This window comes from Ixodes scapularis, unplaced genomic scaffold (assembly GCF_016920785.2).
Source record: "Ixodes scapularis isolate PalLabHiFi unplaced genomic scaffold, ASM1692078v2 PGA_scaffold0__279_contigs__length_252992795, whole genome shotgun sequence".
Taxonomy (NCBI): Eukaryota; Metazoa; Arthropoda; class Arachnida; order Ixodida; family Ixodidae; genus Ixodes; species Ixodes scapularis.
In genome coordinates this window covers 131,712,352-131,734,965 of record NW_024609835.1, presented here as the reverse complement: position 1 = coordinate 131,734,965, position 22,614 = coordinate 131,712,352, and the positions used below count along the sequence as shown (strand labels likewise).

General features: G+C 44.8%; 1 protein-coding gene across 1 annotated transcript in view; it reads right to left on the bottom strand.

Moving 5' to 3' along the window:
- Nucleotides 1-1,199: 1,199 nt before the first annotated feature.
- LOC115314811 overlaps nucleotides 1,200-22,614 on the bottom strand; it is a 90,050-nt gene continuing 68,635 nt past the window's right edge. Inside the window, exons 7-9 of the mRNA XM_040207718.1 lie at nucleotides 18,908-19,043; nucleotides 1,542-1,805; nucleotides 1,200-1,387 (exon numbers count right to left, since the gene is read on the bottom strand). Of these exons, the coding sequence (XP_040063652.1) occupies nucleotides 1,200-1,387; nucleotides 1,542-1,805; nucleotides 18,908-19,043 (588 nt within the window). The remainder of the gene's footprint in view (nucleotides 1,388-1,541; nucleotides 1,806-18,907; nucleotides 19,044-22,614) is intronic.

Here is a 22,614-nt window from a genome sequence, read left to right as displayed (position 1 = left end):
AATCCAGTGGAGTTAGGCCACTGCTCCAGGATGACGAATGGATATCACCATTAGTCAGTGAAGGAAAAAAGAAATCCCGCAATTCTCTCGACAAGCAGATGCATCATTTCCACTGAGACCTCGTGACCATAAGAACGCGATACAAAACGGATACCTTATTGGCTAACCTAGTGAAAATATTATATAGATGTGTCCCGTAAATATATGAGTACTATCGCGGATAATATAAGCTGAAACAGCGCTCCGGCCTGCGCACGGTACTATCTGCGCCGCCTGTCGCATTGCCCCGCAAACACAGCGCACTCTGAGGCCGAGATAAATTCTCACTTGCGCTCGGGGGGGGGGGGGGAAGGGGGGATGTGGTGTATAAAACGGGAAAGGGGGTTTAATGGCTATGCGAAATGTCATTCTCCAGGCAGGGAAAAGACTCGCATAGCCAAAGGGGAGAGGGAGGGAAAGATGTGGATTTAGATGGCTTGAATAAAATATTTTAGCAGTTACTAGGGGAAAGCGCCAATCAAATCATTTGTAGGGTAGAGGGAGGGGGGGGGGGAGGGGCAAAGCGTTGCTAACACACGGCTAAAACATGGTTCAAAGTAAACGTTCGATGAAACGCGCAAGTGCCAACAGTCGCTCAATCGCTCCCAACATTCGGTCAATTGCACAAGTACAGCTCGTCGCCCCGGAGCGGTGACGAGCTGAACCTGTGTAACATGTCGCGCCGCCGCTAAGCAGCGGCGGGACTTGTGTTTCACAGCCGCAGTTCCGCAGTTCTGCCAGAACACAGTTTTGTTCACTGGAGTTTTGCATCATTGTCATGTCGCAAACGTGTGACAAGATCTTTACCGGTTTCCGAATTGCGCACGGCAGTTAGAGGCGGTCTGAAATCTCAGTCACATGCGCAAACTCGAGCACTGCACGGAATATGACCCGCGCCCGTCGCTTGCCACCACTAGGAAATAGCAGTTCCTCTGTTGTGGACACCTGTGTCCCTGTCGTTCTTACCGAAGCTAGTAATGTTTTCCGTGCTTTCTCGTATTCCGGGCAGTGCCATAGTATGTGATCGATGTCTTCAACGTCCCCCCACGCTGTGCAGTCAGCACTGCTTCTCTGAGACGTCCTTCCAAAGCGATGCAATGTCTTCCTCGTGAACGCGCTATTAGTTCGGAGATGATGCAAAAGCGTTGCGTCTTTCCGCGTCAGTTTAGAGGTTGGGACTGGTACAGGACCTTCTCCATTGGCTGTTCCGGGATCGGGGTGTCTTTTCCTGAGGTCGCGTGCGATGAGAAGGCGCGCCTCGTGAAGGCGTCGCAGATTGTGCCTGGTAGTCCAGATGCTGTGTGCCCTTGTTGCCAGGGTATCTGCACGTTCATTTCCAAGAATTCCGCTGTGGGATGGCACCCACTGAAATACCAGTCTCCAACCGTTGTCCTATAGCTTTGTTGCTATGTGTGCAGCCTCCTGGGCGATCAAGGGAGCGTGCTCGGGGTTGGCGATGTGAACTAGCGCACTTCGAGAATCGGTTAGTATCACAGCCTTACCGATTTCAGGACGTTCCTGCAGTGCCGTAAGTGCCAGAAGAATCACAACCATCTCCGCTGTTGTAGAGGACGTCTCGATGTTTAAGAGAACCGCACTTTCAGTTGATATTGCGGGGATCGTGTATGCCGCGGTTGCAGTTCCTCTCTTCTTGTCAACTGAGCCGTCTGTGTAGACCTCAAGATGTTCAACGTATTCATTTTCGAGAGCCACTGCGACAGCTGTGCGGGCGACAGTTGGGTGAATATCTTTTTTCCGAGGCAGCTCTGGAAGTGTTTCACGCACGTCTAGCGGTGGGCGTATGGAGTGTGGGGGACGTGAAGAATATAAAACTCCAAAGCTTCCGGTGTTACGCCGAAATTGTGCAGCTAGTTGACCAAGATGCGACGATGGTCGTTTCAGCAGGTTGGCAAGAATGTACTGTGCCGACCGGGTCGTGTGCATTCGCCCTAGGGAATGCATTGCCACTCTTTCCTCTCGTAGGATGATTGGCTCTTCTTGTGCCTCCGTGAGCGTTGCCACGTTTTTCGCGTATGGGGGAAGTCCCAAACAGAGTCGTAAAGCGACACGGTGAAAACGTTCGAGAGCGTCTAGCTGGGGTCGCCTGATATAGACGAATGGTAGTGCGCATAGGAGCTTCGATTGGAGAAGATCTTTGTAGAGTGTCAGCAAACCATCCGGTGGGATACCTCTCTGGCCGTATGCACGGAAACTCCGGAGGACGCCCAGGAGCTGTCGACACTGTCCTAAGAGTCTTTTCACTGCCAGCCGCCATGTCGCGAGGTCATCGATTAAAAGGCCCAGGTAGAGGTGGGACCTACTCCTTGCGATTTCTACGCCGTCGAGTGTAATTTTGACGGTCTGTCCCCTGCTCCTGTTGGTGTAGTGGAGAGCGGTCTTTGAAGCAGATAATGTCAGTCCCAGACGAGAAATTTCCTTTGCTGTTTTATCCAGAGCAAACTGAAGAATTTGCCCAGTCATGTGTGCCTGGTTGCTTAACCCGACCGTCCAAATTGCGACGTCATCCGCATAAAAGGCGATGCTTGTCCGTGGCGTAAGTGGATATGTCATTGGCGGAAGCACAGCAAGTAGTGACGCCATTGCCAAATTGAAACGAAAAGGGCTTATCGCGCTTCCCTGCGGTACTCCTTGGGTCAGATATCTTGGGGCACTTGTTGTTCCCCGGACGTTTACAATAAGGGTCCTGTTTTGAAGAAATGCACGGATGTAAGCGTAGGCTCTACCTGCGATGCCGAAGAGAGTGAGTTGGTGGAGGATGGTGGCATGAGGTAGAGCGTCGAAAGCCTTGTGGATGTCCAAGAAGGCACAGTACATCGTTTTCCCAGCAGCCCGCGCTTCTTCGAAAGATGTTGCTACTTCTCCTATGGCGTCGACCGTAGAGCGATGTGTCCTGAAACCAGACAGTTGGTCAGGAAGTGTCTTGTTGGTGCCAGGTTGCCACGTGAGACGGCGAAGAACGAGGCGTTCAAGGAGTTTACCGACGCAACTTTTCAAGGAGATAGGCCTGTACGATGACAGCATTTCAGTGCTTTTCAAAAGAGAGCCGAAGTAGAAAAAGGGGTGTCACGCTCGTATCTCCACGAGGACCGCTGCCTGGCGGAGCTGCCTTGGCCCCCAAAAGGTGCCGATGTGAATATCATCGAAGACGTTTGGAGGCGCATCAAGGCAACAATGTCACTGCGTCCCCTTCCCCGCGCCACTGCCGACGAATTGTGGGACGCGGTGAGACGTGAATGGCAGAGGCTTCGGGCCGAGCCAGACTTCGTGGCCGCGCTCTGTGATACCTTACCACTGCAGAGAGGATGAGAGGCGTGGTCGCGTGTCAGGGGAGAATGACGTGGTATTAACTTCTTTTGTATGTTTTACTGCGCCTCAGGACCCCTTCAACTGGACTTCTGCCAATTGGAACAAAGCTTGCTGCTACGGTTGCGACACACTGTTTGACGCCGTTAACCAGCGCATACTTTTGTGTGGTGCATCTGTCATCCTAATCTTCTTGCATAGTGCAGTTAAACTTCCACGCCCACTTTTACTTTTGTGTCTGACATTGGTCCTCTGCGAATATTCTCTCGATGCTGTTTAAAGTTCCTTCTCCTGGCAAATATATGACTGCTTGTCACACTTTACTAGAACTAGGAATTTGTAAATAAAACACCGGTGTCTTGTCAGCAACTTGTTTTGTTTGAAGCAACCTGCAACGTCTTGGATGTGACTTTCAAAAACGATAATCGCAGCTGCAACTTAAGATATCTCAACATTTTTTCTTCATTAGTCAGCGGTTTTTCTACGTGATTCTGCGCGATAGAGTGAAGTAAATCAATTGCAAAAAAGGGACGACTACTGTAATCTCCCCCTCTCTGCCACCCCACCACGCACACGCGCGCTGTCGCACACGCCGTCTCGCTAGCAGGCGGACGGAAGAGCGCAGTGGCGCAGCGAGCGCAACTGTTAATTTAGCTCGGCCTCAGGGTGCGCCGTGTGTGCGGAGCAAGGCGACAGGCGGCGCAGGTAATACCGTGTGCCGGCTGGAGTGCTGTTTCAGCTCATATTGACCGCGATAGTACATCAGATCACATCAGAACTAATATACAGCTTACACACTCCTGATATAAAATATAAGTTCGTATATTTTGCAAACCATTAGTACATAAATTTGTTCTTTTTTTTTTTTTGACCGGGAAGTTATGATTTATTTAAAGTTGAGGCTTGTGCGAGTTGGTACATACTTCGGAATTAAAAACAGCGCGAAAAGACGAGGACCAGACAGAGAAGTAACACATCCACAGCGCTGCGTCCGTGTCACTTCTTTGTCTGGTGCTCGTCTTTTCGCGCTGTTTTTAATTCCAAAGTATGATTTATCAGTGATTGGGTCTCCAAGGACACTTCAGAGAAGTATGCGAGCAGGCATACGTTCCTCAACCTCCCCCACTGAGGCAGATGTATGTAACTATCCGTCTATAGACCATTACAATAATCGCCTTCTGTGGATTATAATCTTTGTCGTCTGGGTTGTGGAAGGCGTTTCGAGTATATGTGGTACCTTTCTTCTCCGTATAACAAAGATGTGGATGCATTCCAAATCACTTGCACGCTTCCACATTCCAGTGACTTAGCATTTTTTCTCGATAGGCACTGAAAGGGCGCATGCCCTCCTAGAAAACGTCGTTCTACGTCCTTTCTCGCAACGGGGAAAACGCCGTAAGGCGCGCAAACATGCAGAATGTTATACTGGCGCCATGACGGCACGAGTAAATATATCTGCGTCTTGACATACTTCTTTGTGCAGAGATTTTCTCTGTTGTTTCAAGTGAAACGTATAAAATATACCACGTTGGTTTCATGAATACTTTTTTTTTTCGTTTGCAGAATTGTCACGTTACGTGCCACTGCCGAAGAGACAACGAGCTCTCTTCTCGCGGTTCTTTCCGTCGAAGTTGGCGGAGGCATGCACGAAGAAACAACTTTTCCTCAGCCGTGGTTTTTACCAGCGGTTCTTATGGAAATACGTTTGTGTGACTCGTTGAGCGGTAGTGAAATTTGCAATTGATAATTGTCCGAGAAATCCACAGGCCGCTGTGTCACAAGGCTTGCCACGGCGTGGCGATGGTGGACGGCCTCATCTACATAGTTGGTGGCTTCGACGGCACCGAGTGCTTCCACTCGGTCGTCTACATTGAGCCGCAGGAGAACAACTGGAGCGCCAAATCGTGCATGCACTACGCCTGCTGCTACGTGAGCGTGGCTGTGCTACACGACTCCCTGTAACCCCATGGGCGATAAGACGGGGAGCGCCGCACGGCCACCACCGAGCGCCATGACCTGGCAGAAAACCAGTGGACCTTGGTGGCCGACATGCACGAGGCCCGTAACGACGCTTTGAATTTGTATGAACACGTATACCTGTTCATACAAATTCAAAGAAAAAATGCTGAAATCTTTCTGGGTACTTTATTAGCTTGACAAGGCCGTGTGGGACTCTGCAGTGGTAAGAACATCAGCCAGTGCATCACCAGCGGTTAATCCAGGATTATAAATCAGGGAAGAGGGTTAAAAACTTTTTGAGAGGCTCGGATAGTAGGGAAGGGCGGTTGGCATGTTTGTACTACAAGTTACTATGCCTTGTGCGAATTTTGGAGGGGGGGGGGGGGGGGCAGCCTAGGATTACGCTATGCGTTAGGGAGTGTGTGCGTGTGGAGGGGGGATGTTAATCGCTGATGCAGTACGAATGCTAGCCTGGCGTCTTTGACGTTCATCACGCTACAAAGATTACACAAGCGCAAGACGCTCATCCAGAGGATAAGGCTGGTTTACTTATTTGCAACCGTTGCGTTAACGACAAGCAAAACGACAGAAACGATCAGCACACCGGGACAAATTTGGGTCTTGATTGCTTCGCTTGCCACCTCTTGTATCGCTTTCCACCTTGTGTACGGCGAACACTTGACCAGGTTCTTTTGTCTTTGCGGTCATTGAGGTTGCTGCGAATGCAACCGACACAATTATGTCAATCAGACTTCACGGGGATTGAAAACAGCGATGACCCCCTCCTATACTGCCCATTACACTTTCTTCTTAACTTTGTGTGCTCGCTTTCAAGAAAAACACGGATGCTGACAATCCCTGCGAACAACCCAACAATCAGAGTAAAGCGCGAGACACATCACTCTCAGAAAAAAAGGAGCCAAATGAGCAAAAAAGGGTTCTTTTCGCTAAACAAGAACCGATTTCGGGGAAGATCCTTTAGAAGCGTGCTTTCTCAACCAAAAGCACCCCTCGCAAAGTAAAAAAAGAAATGCAGAGCTAGTTTCCGGCCTGGAGAGAGCGAAAAGGGTTCTTGTTGCAGCCAGGAAAGAGATAAAGCGATCTTTGGAAAAAGGAGGTCACTTAAGTCTTCTACCGGATAGAGGGACACAATGACCAGGCTCGAAAGGCTTTGCACGCGAGAAATTGGGTGCGCCATTCTGTGGAAACAAAGCTGCCCGTGCGAGCTGTCAAGTCCTTGAAAGCTTAGAGAGGTGGAATGTCGTAGTTATTTACCAAGTCGCGTTGTGTTGTTTACCACACCGAGATAATCTTCGCCTCGGACCACAGATGAAACAGGCTTCGATGCCTTTGACTCGAGGGCCACCTGCTTCAGCGGTTTGAACACTGGCGTTCGTTTGCAAGCGTAACTGCTCGCCGTGTTTTATTTAGTAAGAAATGTTAGTATAAAGCTACTCTTAGGTACTCATTTGTATAAACCAAACGGGTCATTGAATTAAAGTTTATTTGAAGAAATCTGTACCTCCGGAAATCGATTGTGTAGTTTATTTCCCCCAACCCCCAAACAATGCATACAAATTTTCAAAGGTGCAAAACTTCGATGAATGAGCAACACACACAAAAAAGTGCATGTTGCGATGAATGAGTGATACGGTGATTAAGCGGCGTCGTGTTTTTTTTTTGTAACAAAAGCTATTTTTTAACTTGCTTTCGTGTTTAAACAATATACGTATAACTGCGCGTGTGAATGAAAAAAAAAATAGAACAGAGGAACGTTTTTTGGTTTTTTTTGTTTTAGTATAGAATGCAGTTGTCCTAGCTTGTGGTCATGAGTCATGACACCACCCGTCTTCCAATACGGCGCCTCTGATTGTTTCGCGGCACGCGTCGAGCCGCACAAATAGAGTTGGGACCCATCCGCGAGGGGCATCAAAAATCCTGCTGCGCGGAAGGTTCAAGTGATGTGTTGCAGTCATCTTTATCTTCAAAAATAAATCAGTCTGTAAATGGTGGTTTTTCGATTTCAAGGAGCAGTTATGTCTAGAAGGATACCCCGAAATAATCCCATAGGCATATTCTATAAGTGCGTTTTGAGTGAAGCAAAACTAAACTTCGATATGCTGTGCGTTCAAATTTATGTGCAGTGTAAGAAATGAGTGCTCCGTCCGCCGTTGAACCCCGCTCGCTACTTTGAGGTCGCCCACCAAGAGTTAGGAGAATGGGATGGCATGAGGAAAAAACAACAACACAGAAACGTGGTCGTTGCTGTTCTCGTAGTTTTCGCGAGCAATATGGCATGATAGGATGCAGAACAAATGGCCTCGGACGAAATGGCCCTGGACGAAACGGCCCCGGACAAAATGGTCCCAAGTGCAATCCCGGAGAGAATGGTCCCAAGTGATTTTTAGACACTCATCTTTTAATAAGGTGCTACTCTGAAGTTCTGTTAAGTACATTCAATGCTCTTATAATGCAACTTTTGTAGAGACTATAAAAAAGAAAGAAGCTCAATATAGACGCGACAATGTTGGAGAAACACACACACAGGGCAGGCACCTGTCTCGTGCGTGTTTTTCTTCGACTTTGTATCGTTTATTTTGCATTCTTTTTCATTATGCCGATCAACCAACTAGCCCAACAATCTATTTTACTGTTTGATACGACTCTTTCCGATCTCCCGCTCGAAGCTTTAAATTGATGCCGTACAGTTACATTTTGTGAACTTGATGTTTTACTTTAAAGGAGTTCCCTCTTCTAGCTCTGTTGAAAAGAGCTACAAGAAGACGTTTTGAGTGAAGCCAAACGTAGCACACATTTACAACTAGTTTCTTTGTGTAATGAAATGTTTATTTCACAAAAAAATGCATTGCATTATACGAATATTGATCTTTTTATATGTTGGGATTGTACCAATTAAAGCTAATAAAAATAAGGAGCGAGAAAAAATACGAAAAAAAATTTATTTGAACCATTTTGTCCGAGTTTTCTATTCGAAAAATTTTGTCCGGGGCCATTTTTCCGGTTTTTGGGTTGGTTCTATGTTTTCGATTCCCATTTCTAGTGTAAAAGGGATAAGCGCCGCCTGTACGCCCAGCATTTCCGTGACGTGGCGCTTAACTGAGCGAATATTTGTTCAGAAATGGCAATCGACGGTTCGGAGGTGGCTCCGATTGGAAGAAAAATTCTTTGTCAGCGACATCAATTCGCTCTCTCTGATTGATTTATTATCACTTCTCCTTCGAGTTCCAAAATAGGCTCGATTATCATTCAATCTTGTTTCCAAGCCCTCTATTTTGATAAATTCCTATAAAAAACACGTCACTGACCGGACACTGAATCATCGAATCTAGGTGCGTTGTCGTACTGCCGGCACAAAAGTCGCTCAGCCACCAAATAGGCCAACACGCGTTGCTCAACACAGTGTGTTGATTGTTTCCGTTGCCGGAAGGTGTCACGCCGAATCGAGAATTTCGCTCTTGTTTATTTTGTGTTTATTTTTGGCAAGAGAGTGAACTGCCAACAATTTTACGCGCGGCTGCCGGACATGCTTGGTGACGTGATCGCCGTGTTTCCTGGCAGACAAGGACGGAAAAGCGATGACATCTGCATATTATCTTCGCTAGCGAACCATGGTTCAGTCAGCTCAACGGCACCCCAGAACATAAGCCGTAATGTGTTCAAAAGCGACGTTTCGGGGGCTAATCTGCTCACCACTAGGCTGACAGTTCGTTGGGAACGGCATGCTCGTTTGACCAGTGAACCTTCTGCCTTGCACCATGTGATCACAACCGCAGAGAAAGGTGTCAGGTGATAAAAACCACGCGACTAATTGGTCCGGCAAGCACGTAGCTTCCACCGCGCTGTCAGCTTAGCGGTGAACAGGAATGGGTCGCTGAAGGTCACTGGAGACAACAGGATCTAGTTGTTGTTGTTTTGTCCGTTTTTTTATTTTTCCGTGTCTCCGGTTTACGATGGAAGTTCTTCACCAGCTCGCCTGTGCTTTTACCCTTTCTTCGGTAGGATCTAGTTTCGTTACTCGAGGGAGTGCCACACTCGCTCGTACGAGTGGCGGATCGGAACAATGTTTGACCTCCTCTCCCTTTGGGTTTGAAGCTCTAGAAGGAAGTACCTTCCTCCCTTTCCTCTTAGCCATCACTTGCAACATGTCAGCGGACATGAGCACATGGACGATTGGAGACGTCTGCTGGTGGCTTTTTGAAAACGAACTGCAATCGGCCTGTTTATCATTTCAAGGTAAAACTTCTTCTAATCAGGCAATATTTATAATTTATCTTGAAAATTGCTATAAGTACAGTAGTGCTCAAAATGGCCGGAAATTGTTTGATGCATAGGCAGAATAAGTGGGACAGGGGGCGGCTTCTTATTAATTAAGCTACTTGTCGTTTGAAATTTGTTTTTATGCTATTTTAACTTGGAGTTGTCCAAACAAGCACGTTGCAAAAAAAAAAAAAAATTATTTTACAGTCTTGTATGTTGAACTACACAAGAAAAAAACGTTTTTGAAGCGAACATTGATTTCATTACTACAATACTGACTATATATAATATGACAAAATGCTGAGTTCAAGCTTTCCGCCAGAAAGATCTCAAGAACAGAACTTCGAATTTAAGGCGCGAATGAAATGAGCAATGATATCTCTTCGTAAATGTAACAACGTATGTTACCGGGCTTTAATTAGCTAATGTATCCGTATTTATGGCCCCAATAAACGTGAGCGAATAGGTGCTGTAAACGTTTTTGTTTTTGACCGGCCAGGGACATGGCACTCTGAGGGCCAATCACTGCAATTTACGGCACCGCTCAACTAATGAGGATGCCGAACATTTGGTTAGACCCAAAGATGCTGTCTGCGACATCAGGGAATGCAAAACGTCCCGCTTGCTTTGCTTAATGTAACAGCGCAGATTGCATTTCTTGGTCTAAACGTATGTTCCGCGTCGTCATGCGCTGAGAGGACTTTGCAGGTTGCAACGATTGGCTCTCGGAGTGTTGTGCGGAAATCGACAGGCGCGAACTTTTTGTGCATTTTGTGTTTGCACAAATGTGGATGTATGTTTGATAAAAATAACTGTTATATTTGGTCCTATATTCAGTGCTGCAACTATTATGTAAATAGCTTACATTCGTAAACGGCGCATCAACGTAACAAATTGTTTTTGTTTTAGGGATTCGTTGATACTCACAAATGTGAAGACGCCGTGAGTGCTCGCCGTCATGTTTTGCTCATGAACGAAGAGATAATTAAAGCGCCCCTGAACGTCGACTTGATACAAGACCGCATGATGCGGACGTTTCAGTCTTGCCAAGAATGGATCCTCAGCGATGCTGGAGCCCTCACAGTCCTTGAGGAATTTCCGGCAATGACGATTCCCGGAATGGTAACTCAATATTATCTTCTTTATATTTAGTCTTAAAGTTTCGAGATTTTTACAGATCATCAGGACTTCAAAAGTTTCTTACTACCCGTTTTAACGTACAAATATTTTATTTTAAATGTTTTCCATGCTTTTCTTGTGTATGAGCACAACGGCAAGTTGATATTTGAACTTGTTATTGTACAAATATGTACATATATTTTATTTTAAATGTTAGCCATGCCTTACTTCTGTATGAGGCACAATGACAAGTTGTTATGTACTAAGCCTTATAAGACGTAGTAAAAACTTGTCAAAGAAAAAATCGGTTGTTCTAGGCCTTTTCTGGACACAATATCTTTCCTCGAGATCAGCGCGACCTATAAATTGATTAACTAGTCAATATAAAAGAAAACGTAAATCGAAATTATTTTAATTGACGCCAAGCCCTACTCCACTATATATATATATGTGTGTGTGTGTGTGTGTGTGTGTGTGTGTGTGTGTGTGTGTGTGTGTGTGTGTGTAAACAATCATTGTGTACAAATTCAAAGCGCATAAATGTACTTTTGTAAACCAGCAACACTGTCCATTCGTTGTTTATTTTTCAGTTACTACAAGACGTTAAACTGCCGTTCGGCAAAGACATCCGGAGGACATGGGAGCCAAGATTGAGGCATTTACAGCTTCTACACAGGTGCTCCTCAAAGGAAAAGAATGTCACTCTGAACCTCGAAGAGCTGCTTGAAGGTATACTTTAGTTGGTGTTTTTGTAATCTAGCACAAGTTTCACACTGCGACGACGCAGAGGTTTACCTTCGTCCACCATAAATATGCTGGGTTAACTTACTACATCATTACGAACTGATGACCGCTTATCGGGGCCATTCGTTTAAGACAGGGTTAACTTATACTCAGAAACAACTTCTGTGGCGTTTCTGAAGTGAAGAGTGCGTGTGCATAGCCTTGATTGCTTAAGATGCGCGGGCGTTTTTAACTTCGACTACACATTGCCAAAAAAGTTGCCCAAGTCACCCCCGAGTATAGTGCATTGTCACAGATGGTAATGCAAACTTGTCAGGGTTATATCTTCAATATACGAGCTAGTAATATAAAACATATCCTTGCTTTATTTTCTAAAAATAATATAGAGAAAATATAAGCGACTAAAGTCAATGACAGGTTAAGAAAAATCTAAAAGAAGAAAGCCGATGGACGCTTGAAATGGAGAGAAGGTTTCTCCTCTCCCCTACAAGCTTCTGTCCGCTTCCTCCTCTCCAGCTCGTAGATTTTTTCTTAACCTGTTACTGACTGTAGGGCAAGAAGGATTAAATATGGGTAGAACCAACGTTTCTAGAAACATGCTTAAAATTCCTGTGCATCTACTTCCCGCAGAACACTCGAGAAGCCAATCACACCAATCCACGAAGAGAGCTCGGCGAATAAAAAGGCCAAAGCATGTTTAGACATATGAATGAAGCGAGAGATGTCACTGAGCATGGCGGTTCACGTATGACTTCATGCTCAGTGTCACGTTACAGACTTCATTTTTAAGTCAATCATATTTTCAGCTTCTCCATTGGCCGAGTTTTCTTCGTAGATTGCATTGATCGGCCCCTCGAGTGGACGCACGGGCATTTTTAAAAGCAGAGAAAATTCGGTGGCACGTTGGGCATTGTTTTACGTGTGTACTGCACATATATTGTAATTCATTGACTTCCGATCTTCTTCCTTTACTACTTCTTGGATGGAAAGGGAACGCTTGATGCTGCGTACCATTTTTCGCTTTTACACATTGTTGTAGCGAAGGGGGCTTCGAAGGGGACGCTTCGTCATCCGCTGGTCGCGCTCTCTAGATCGCACTGATTGACCCACTAAATGTTTTGAAGGAAATCATATCTGCGGGTATGTTTTAGAGCCTAAGGCTAAACGAGAAATAAAATGCTTAGTGAAACCTATACAATTATAATTGATCTGAAAGCGCGGCGAATGAGCAACTCGCAGCATAATAATACAGAGGAAAATACATGTGTTCATATTCTTGCTTTCTTGTTGTAGGAAGTCCGGACACTGATGCCACTCATCCATCTCCAGGAAAATGAATTTGACAACTTTTTGGACGGTGTCCTGACAGTGAGCGACATCAGAACGACAGTAGAAGCTGTGTGCACATTGCTGGCAGTGATATCCGTCTCGTCTTGAAACTGTTTCGAATTTCGTTAGCTTTTTTACTGCGAACAGAAGAATCAACTTTTGCTACTCCAATAAAGTATATGATTGGACATGATGTTTACTGTTCTGTCTGTCACCTAGTTAATGACGTACAGGAATGAAGTGTGTTGACTCTGGCCAGACTGATGTTTGTCAATCTGTCGAAAAGGCCCAGTGCTAGCGATTAATGAACAATCTAAAGACACTTTGGTTGGTAGAAAAAAATGCACCTTGTAAAGCAAGAAATACGAAATACGATTTACTAAAAACTAACTAGGAATGTAAAAAAAACTCATTTGTCATAAGAGAGGGTTAGAAGTACAAAATATGGTTTACTAAAATAACGCCAACATAATCTAAAGAACTCGGGATTTATTAAAAGAACCAAGGAGGGTTCCAAATAAAACATGAAATAGGGTTCATAAAGAAAAACCAAAGAAGGAACCGTAAAGAACCTCGAAATAAGGTTCATTAAGAGCACGAAAAAGGGTTCTGGAGAGAACCCAAATGGGGTTCAATAAGAAGAACCAATAAAGGATACGAAAAGAACCCTGAAATAGGGTTTATTTAGAGCACCAGAAACGGTTCTAGAAAGAACCTGAAATAGGGTTCATTAAGAGCACCAGAAACGGTTCTAGAAAGAACCCGAAATGGGGTTCATCAAGAGCACCAAAAAGGGTTCGGGAAAGAACCCGAAATAGGGTTGATTAGGAAGAACCAAAAAAGGATCCTAGAAGAACCCCTAAATAGGGTTCGTTAAATAGAACCCAGAAGCGTTCTGAAAAGAACCAAAAATAGGGTTCATTAAGAAGAACCAATAAACGATCCGAAAGAACCCCGAAATAGGGTTCATTAGAAAGAACCCTTTTTGTGGGTTCTTTTCTGCACCTTTAAGGGTGCCGCCCATTGGACAAGCGAAAGAACCCTAAAAGGTGCTAGTTGGCACGCTTTTTTCTTAGAGTGATATGGACCGCAGAATCGTACGATCCGACGTCCGATCCGACAGTCCGAACGCCGCTCCGAATCGCCGCACGCGACAGTTTGAGACACACACATCCGACCTTGCATGCGACACGACGATCCGTTCGGCTCCGCCCAGGAGATCCAAGCACCCCAGCGGAGGTCCGCGTTCACGAATCTCTGGTCCCAGATTGACGGTTTAGCTCACACGAGCGAAGTTAGAAGCTCGTTGTCGTTAGCGCGTGCATTATTTGCCGGGGCCATCTTTCTCGAATGGGTCAGCGGAATCCACGCGTCCGGCTTCCCGTCGCCCGTCCCGTTTTCTTGTTCGTCCCGACAGACCCAGTACGTCATCATGACGTTCGCGCTAGCTGTGCTGTCGATGGCTGGACGCATCCGACAATCCGTCCGCCGTGCGAAACTATCTGGCGCTTTGGACAGCGACCAAATTTTTTGGATCAGGCAGTGGTACTGCCGGATGGGACGTCGGATCGGATGGATTGTCCGCGCATGTGTCGCGCTTAAAGGGGAACTCCGCCGACTTTTCGAGCTACCTAATCCAAGGGCATAATCTGAATGCGGATGACTTCCTGATTCTGAAATGCTATCTCGTTCTCCCAAATTCACTCTAGTTAATTAAAAAAGTGATATTTTGTTTGCTGCCCAAACCGAAACATCGGTCTCTCTAGGTGTTCCCCAGTTTTCCCCGCCACCCAGGCGTGACGTCACTTGTGTGCAGCGAGGAGCGCGGCCGGCAATCAAGTACGCTCGCACCTGCCTTTCTCGCGTCTAACAGCAAGAAAACCTGGGTGTTTGTGCTGTTTGAAGTTGATAATTATATATATTTGCACAAAGTACGGCCTTGGTTTACGTGCATAACTCTAAGAAAAAAAAAAAGAAGAACAACGGGAGCAATTGGAATTTTCATAAAACCGGCTTTGCAACTCGCTACGCTCAAGCCGCGCCTCACTAGTTTCGTGATATCGCTGGTAAATCCATTCCCTTTTATTAGAAGATGGCTGGCGAAGAAAGGTCGAAGAGTCACGCGATACATTTTTTGACGAATTGCCAAAGCACCCCGGGAAATGCTCGGAACGTGGGTACAGGTGCCCCACACGCTCGTATGACCTGAAGGAACGTGCCATTTGTTTTATATTTTCTTTTGAAAAGTTACTGTTGCAGGCGTCAGCACGTGTAACTACTCTTGTGGCATGAATATGCTCCTTTGTGCTTAAGAAAGTTAGCAAGAGATCTGTAGACATTTCTGAAAAGGGCTTCTGGTCGATGCCATTTTCAGCGTTCGAGCGTGTGGCGCATACATTGCTCGCCTTCCAAAGTGATGAACATGTGCGTGCTGGGCTGGGACCTAAGACATGTAGACTGTGGTTCTCGTAAACAATGAAATGTATAGAGTGGAATGAATTGCGTTCGTTTAGATCAGATGGCAGATCAGATGTCATGAAGATTGTGTTGAAAAGGACGATTAAAAGAACTTCACAACCACCAAGCCAAATATCAAGTTGCAATGGAATGCGTATAAAATACTCCAAATAAAGAATATTTGCTTGAAGATACAATTGTGCGTGAGGTAAAGAAAGACATCATAAATTTTCTAATTCAAAGTATGTTAACAAACGTTACTAAAAAAATGTGTACCCATATTTTTTCTTTTTACTTTTGGAGTAGAATGCAACGCGTTCAAACACCCATCCACGAGAGCACATGGGAAGGGGGTAACTCTATATAAGATTTCTTTTACAAGTTAAGTTGGTTTAGCACAGTTTCCATCAGCTGTAAATTTGCATGCCTCCCTTTAACAACATTAATATTTTCATAATAAAAAAAGCTTCTCAGTCCTATATAAAATTTCTCCGCAATATAATAAATTAAAGACGTTTTCATCACTTCTTCTGCAGCGAATATTGCACGCCAACCATTTGGCAAACCAGGCAGGGCTCTATCGTAAATTAATGGAGCTCAACACTTGCTCCATGAACCTCTGTAATAGCAGAGAGGAATATCAATATGTCGAAAGTCATGTCTAAATTCAGTCTTGAACTTTGCTTAGACGTTTCACTTCTCGTCTTCAACATATCGGCCGCGTGACTGGAGCTCCGAGAGTGGCCTGAGCTAGATTCAACGTCCGAAACAAATATAGTGTTTGTAAAAAATAAAAAAAACACTCAACCAATTGTGAATAAAAAATGTGACTTTGCCAAATGTCGACTATGGTGCTAGTGTACTATTTTTCTCAATATTATTAGCGTTTACTGGACGGATGTCGTAATGGCCACAGCCGGCTTGAGTTTGCGCTTGCCGCTCTTGAAGCTGTTCCAGCTGCTGAAGGATACTCAGCTCGCAGCTCGCGGCTATAAAGTATTCCGAGCAAAAGTGAAAATGTTTCACGTGACACTAGTTCTCTTGGCACACAGCTCGCGCAAAAGCACCTTGACGTAGCTGGCCTCCATTGCTGCCGGGGAACGCTTTTTTTTCTCCCATGAAAACAAGGGTAAAAAATAAGCTTTCTCCCGGCACTGTTTCTACAATCTATTGTGGAGCACAGATTGCTACCCATTGCAAAGGAACTTGCAACCTTGAAGCTGCGAAAAAATTATCTCGATCGCTGGCGTCCGGAAAGCCACTTCGCGGCTGCCCGAGTCGCTTTTCCGCCTGTACATGTGTGACGTACGCGGTAGGGAAAAGTAGTAACTTTTTATTGTTGCCAGTAGAAAGTCGTCTCCTGGAACCTTCGCGGCCGGCGTAACTTTAAAATTTAAGAACTTCACGAAAAAATTTTATTTCTTTAAAATATTTTGGGTTATCTGATAAGAAAGGGTTATTGATGCAGTCTGCAAATTGCCAACCAAATCGAGGTCTACCGAAAAATCGGCGGCGTGCCGTGCATCAAGTGGTGTCGTTGCGGATTTTGAGTTCGACACTGGACTACCAAGAAAAGTTGGTTACGGGGAGACGCAGAGACGAGGCTTGACTAACTCAGTTTAAGCGATTGAAGTTACCATTTATTCTGACTGCGAGACTCCGGTGTTGAAAGCGCGTCTTCTACAAACACTTAAGTTTCATTTAAGAGAAGAAAAAGGTTAGTATTTGGAGGTGTTGCGTTTGGATAAATGCTCATTTTTTGCGCGAAGGCAAATTATGTGAATGGGACTGATGAAATGTTAAGATTATTTTTGACGAGATAGTTGGCTGAAGTAGAGTCAACACATTCGTTAATTGGCATTCGCACAACGCGCGAAGTTCTACCATGTAATGTCTGAACGTTCCTGGCACATTAAACAAATTCGCCAGTTTCGTCCGAGTTTTGTCAACACTTTCAGCCGTGCTGGGCTGTGTCTCGCCGATCACCAAGAAAAGCGAAATATCATCCGTCCTCCTGGCGAACATTCCGTTTGCCTTCGGGGATTAAATCATACAGATGCTCCCTGTCTGAGGGGGACTAATGGCTGCTTTTGATCGCGCACGCCTATCGGTTAGTCCCAGTCGAAGGCAGTTAGTCCCCAGCTTTTGCGCACGGTACCTAGCTTGAACCAGATGGTCCTTTCGGGGAGCAACTGGGAGCTCAGAGGACCAAATGCTGCCGTTAGTCCCTTGAGGCCAATTTTTTTCTTAGAGTGCATAATTAAGCTCTAGTTTCGGTTTCAACTCGAATACTGCGTACAATTGACCATTTTTTCAGTAAAGGGTGATTCACACACATGCGTTGAGTCCGACCGAGTGCGAGTGTTGCTATGGCAACACTTGCGTCGACTCCAGTAAAACCGGCTTTTACCCCGTTGTGTCGGAGCCGACGCAGCTGTTGCCATAGCAACCCTCGAACTCGGTTGGACTCAACGCATATGTGTTCACTTTTCCCCACTTCCTCGTTTCCTGAATCCTCTCCACCTTTTCACCTTGCCCCAACTTGGCTTCCCCTGGCATCTTAGCAAGCTCGCATTCCCCAGAGAAATTGAAAGAGAGACAGAGAGATCACCTCCCGGAACCCTCTTGAGTAACGATTGGAAAGTAAAAGCCGCGGGCTTTCAAACATAGAGTGAGTCACCGACGCAGGATTCGCGGTTCTTCTTTTTGCTTTAGTTGAAGACACTCGTTTGCTTTATTAAACGTTTATTTTCAGTTTTTTAATAATCCAGTGTGTTTTTTTTTATAATGATGTAATTAAAATGCAAGGGCCAACCCATTTTTTTTTTTGTATTGGGAGTTTTTGAAGGTTGCGTGAGTGTATTTGAGTCATTCCATGGAATTTGGGACGAGCCTCACTTGGAGTTTTGCTTGTTTTTGTAATCTTCATAGGCTGCAATACAAAAAAAATAAATATATTCGTCACCTTAAAACGTGTTTCTTATACAGTGGAAAAATCAAACTTAAAATAAAATATAGCTTTGCAAACGTTGGCTTCAATATGGTCTGTCCTTTTACAAGTATTATCAAGACGTTCCTCGAAAATGGCATTTTCCGAATGTGGTCGAATGTCCCCTCGAAATGAGTGTACGCTTTTCAACTGGGGTGTCTTTTTAACTAGATATGAAGTGTAAAAATCCGTTAATATATTTACATTTTATGATAAACTCAATGGTATAAAAGATTAAAATCAGACATGGAAGACTTAACACACACTTTTTTACCCTCGGGGACAATATGAGCTGAAACAATCGATCCGGACGTTTTCTGCGTCTCCTGTCCCCGCGAGTTCGATTTTCTCTAGAATTGTCGAATACAGCGAATATGGGAATTCAACTTCGCATCCCGTTAGTTCAGATCACAACTCTCTCAGAACTGGCAGGTGCGCCCAAAAAGCGTGAAGGACCGTTTTAGCTCAGATATAGTCCGCGATAGTACGTACAAGTATACTGGCGATTTTTGCTTTATATTGAACTAATTTATTCTAATAAACTTTTGTGGAGGATATTGGTCTGATTTAAGTGCATGGGTTTACTGACTGACCATAACATTGGATAATAACCGCAAGTATATTGAAAGTAAACATCAGTCTGTTTGTTGATGCATTGTATATACTCACTTTTTTCGTAGCGCGATTGGACCAGATCTTTCTTAACTTCTATTTGGTAATTCCCTCCGTCGGACACACAACGGCCATTGTCACATTTTCCAACTGTGATGTTCGCATTATCATCCCCCGAGTCGACTTGTGAGAACTGAGAAGAGATATGCGATTCAGTGATAATGCAATTAAGTACAATATAATAAACGCTCATTAAAACAATATAAAATGGGACAATCAGATATGCCATCAACAATCACGTTGAAAATTTTGAAGATTACGAAATGTTCAATGCTAAAAATATGTAACGCCTTAAAACATTGTTGTTTTACAAGTATTCAACAAGCCGAACCACCTATTGCGCATTTCTAGCACCTTCACATAACCACTCTTGTTGTTCGAGGTGCCTCACATGGCGCTTGCACGAAACCACGATCCAAGGCTGCTTCCGGCTTGAAATTTTCACCGGAATTCATGCCGGTGGCATTCACCGGTTTTCATCAGGGGGGTAAAACGAAAGCAGAAATTAAGTGGCAACTTTTGGTCGCTGACGTGGGCGGTCCCGAGAGAAAGAACGGTGAAGATTGCGGCAGAAACGTACGGCTTGGATTTGTTCGTGCACTTGTCAGCTTTATTCCTTCTTACGCAACGCGCGATGCCGGGTGTTTTCCACTATCTAAGTACAAAATAAAGCTTTATAAACAATAAGTACAAAGTTTGCAAGTGATGTTCTCCTGCTTCTTTGCGTCTATTGAAACGTCACGAGCGATTTGGGTCAATCACGACCACCTATGGGACCACCGATGTTTGCGTTTCTGCCACGCCGTTCCGAGGAGGCCGCAGTGCATGAATATCGTTCCTTTAGAGTGTTATATTGACCCTATAGCTTTCGTCGAATGACCGCAATGTCTTTCTATGAAAAGAAAGCAGTGTTTTTTTCTTTTTCTTTTTAGGTCGTTTCAGGTTTTTCCTTCTTTTTTTTTACGTTGTGAACGACTGCACCAGCCAGAGTGGTCGGGAACATAAAGGAGCATCGGCTGGTATTCGAGTTTTATGCATGCCGTTTTTTATTAAACCTCGTCGGTGGGCAAAATGGCCCCGGAAAACACCGCTGAGTGGCTCCAAAGAGGAAAAAAAAACCGATGCAAGCTTGGGTTTTAAGCGTCCCCCAACTACGTCCCCGATTACACTTTGTGAGTTCTGTAATCGACTGAGCCGTCTGTTTGCTTCTGCGCTTTATCAACGCCAAAGACAACGCTAACAAAGAATAGTTTACATGCATGCGGATGAAACAATTATAGTGCAAGGTTTCATCGGAAGGGACACAGACGGTTTACTGACGACGGATTTCCTAGGTTTGGAACACGCACTTGGTGGCGTGTCCGGAAGTGAAGTCGGGTGCAAAAGTCCATGGAATTTCAAATAATGCCTATACTCCACTCGCAATCGCAGAGTTGTATAAAAGCTCTGGCAGCTTCCCCAGCATTTAATGAGACAGCCCTAAAGCTTGAACAATGCCATCGTTGCCACGTGTGCGTACGCGCTCTTGGTTGGCGACGGGCAGGAGGTGCCATTATCACAAATGGCCTCATAAAGACGGGCTCGCCCCTCAATTCGGGCAAGCTCCCACCGGAAGCGACAAAAAGGGCTTGCGGAATGCCTTTCGTAGCAATGGTTTTCAAATTTCTTCTGACCACAAGATAAATTTGTGTTTATACTATTCTACACAAAGTAAACAATGAATGACGCGCTACAGTTTCTACTAAGGTTCCTGCGGTTTCTTGCGTATCGGCTGTTCTCAGGTGAAAAACATCAAATGTATGTAAAACAGTTTATTTTTGCGGTCTTTGATGTAGTCCTTCTTGGCAACCCAACTCAAGCTAATTCGTTTAGAACTCATAAAGTAATTGTGTTATATGTGTGTCTAGAAAATCGGGAGTTAGTCTGCCTTAATGGGCAACTTGTCTCTCAGCAGTAGAAAATAAATTTAGCCAGTACAGTACAACAGCTATAGCCTAGGGTCTTTAACGTGCGCCAAACAATAGTACATTCATGCCATTCTGAGAAAACTTCAAAATATATAAACGCTCAGAAGATTGTTTTTCTTGGAAAGAGTTTATATTTTAATGTGCCTCCTAAAGCAAAGATGTTGAAGTATTTTGTGAATACCAAATTTATATCTACAGTGTTTGAAAATGGCTCGACACTTTAGAGCTACAAGAAATTATAAACCATAACATTTACTCTACCTATATTCCGCATTGATTCTTGTCAATTCTTGATCTCCGAAATATTCCAATTGAACATGACAACCAACTAGAAAATACGAATAGCTGTATTGTTACCGAGCATATAAACATACTTCTATAAAACCCAAACCTTAATGTACATCTGGAAATATTTTGTTTACGTTTTTCAGGATAGTTTTTTTTTTCTTGCTTAACCTAAGGGACGAAAAAACACTTATGGTGAAGGTTACTTGAAGCGTCTAGGGTTCTGAACTGGCTACCAAAGTTAAAGGTAAACTTTCTTATATACGCTTCAGCCGTTCGTTTACCCATTACCACGAGACGATAATGGCAGTCACAGTTGCACAATCATTTCCACATGTGACACAATTAGTTCTTAACGTTCATGCCTCGTAAACCTGTGTTGCAGTACTAAAAGCTCGGCAGAAAGACTGGGAAATTATTTTCTTTGAGAGAGAGCGGGAGAGAATCACTTTATTATCGAACGCAAATTAAAGGGCCCATGAAACGAATTTTGGGTTGGGATAAATAATTTTAGATTGGGATTTTACTAATAGCACATCGTTCAGTGGGCCAAAAGAAAAAAAGGCAGAAACTCAAAAGCCTGTCTTTCAGTGCAAAAATTTGAAAACACAGCGGACTATTTCGTACCTCCTCCCCTTCGTAAGCTCTCTGCCTTTTCACTGTGACACATCCGCGGTCCCAAAAGCGCGTCATCCGGTCCAAACGCACGTCACACGAAACCGGACCTCACTTAGTCCCTTCACCCCTAAGCTGACATTGTGGTGGAAGCTACGCGCTTGCCTGATTAATTAGCCGTCTCCCTTTCATCACCTGCCCTCATTATCTGCGCGTGGGTTTGCGCGAAGGAGCGTGCTCACGTGGCAAGTCTGGCTGGCCCAACGAGCACGTAGCTTTCACAGCACTGTCAGCTTCGGGGTGAACGGGTTAAGGAAAGCAACTTTTGTCTGAATTTTGAGCGACAGGCTAACCTAGGGGAACAATGGCTCTGTCCGGGTACACAAACCGGTTTCCGAGCAAGAGGGGCCGCCTCTTTTCGTCTTCTTGAACTGTTTGGTGGAGTGCGCGATTTATGAGTTGAGGAGGAAAGCTAAACAGGAAAAAGCTGGAAAAGCGTTTCATGACCCCTTTAAGCGCTCAAAATCTGCTGCGCCAGCCACACCAGGCCGAGCTGGTTCTCTTCATGAAAAGAAGCCACCCAGGTATGCTAGGAGAGGACAGAGGATGATGGATGTAGAAAGGGGATTGAAAAGCGACAGGGCAATAGAAGATACAGTGGTAGATATTGGCATAGAGTTCAGGACAATTTGAGGCAGGAGGGGTCAAAGCGGAGCATATAAATAGAGTTTTGCGGGAATGATGAGTGTTTGTCTGAATTTTATGAACAACATGTTCTTGGGAAATAAAGAGACGGTGTTTTAGAGCAGGTAGAGTGGAGAGCTCCCGCCTAAATTA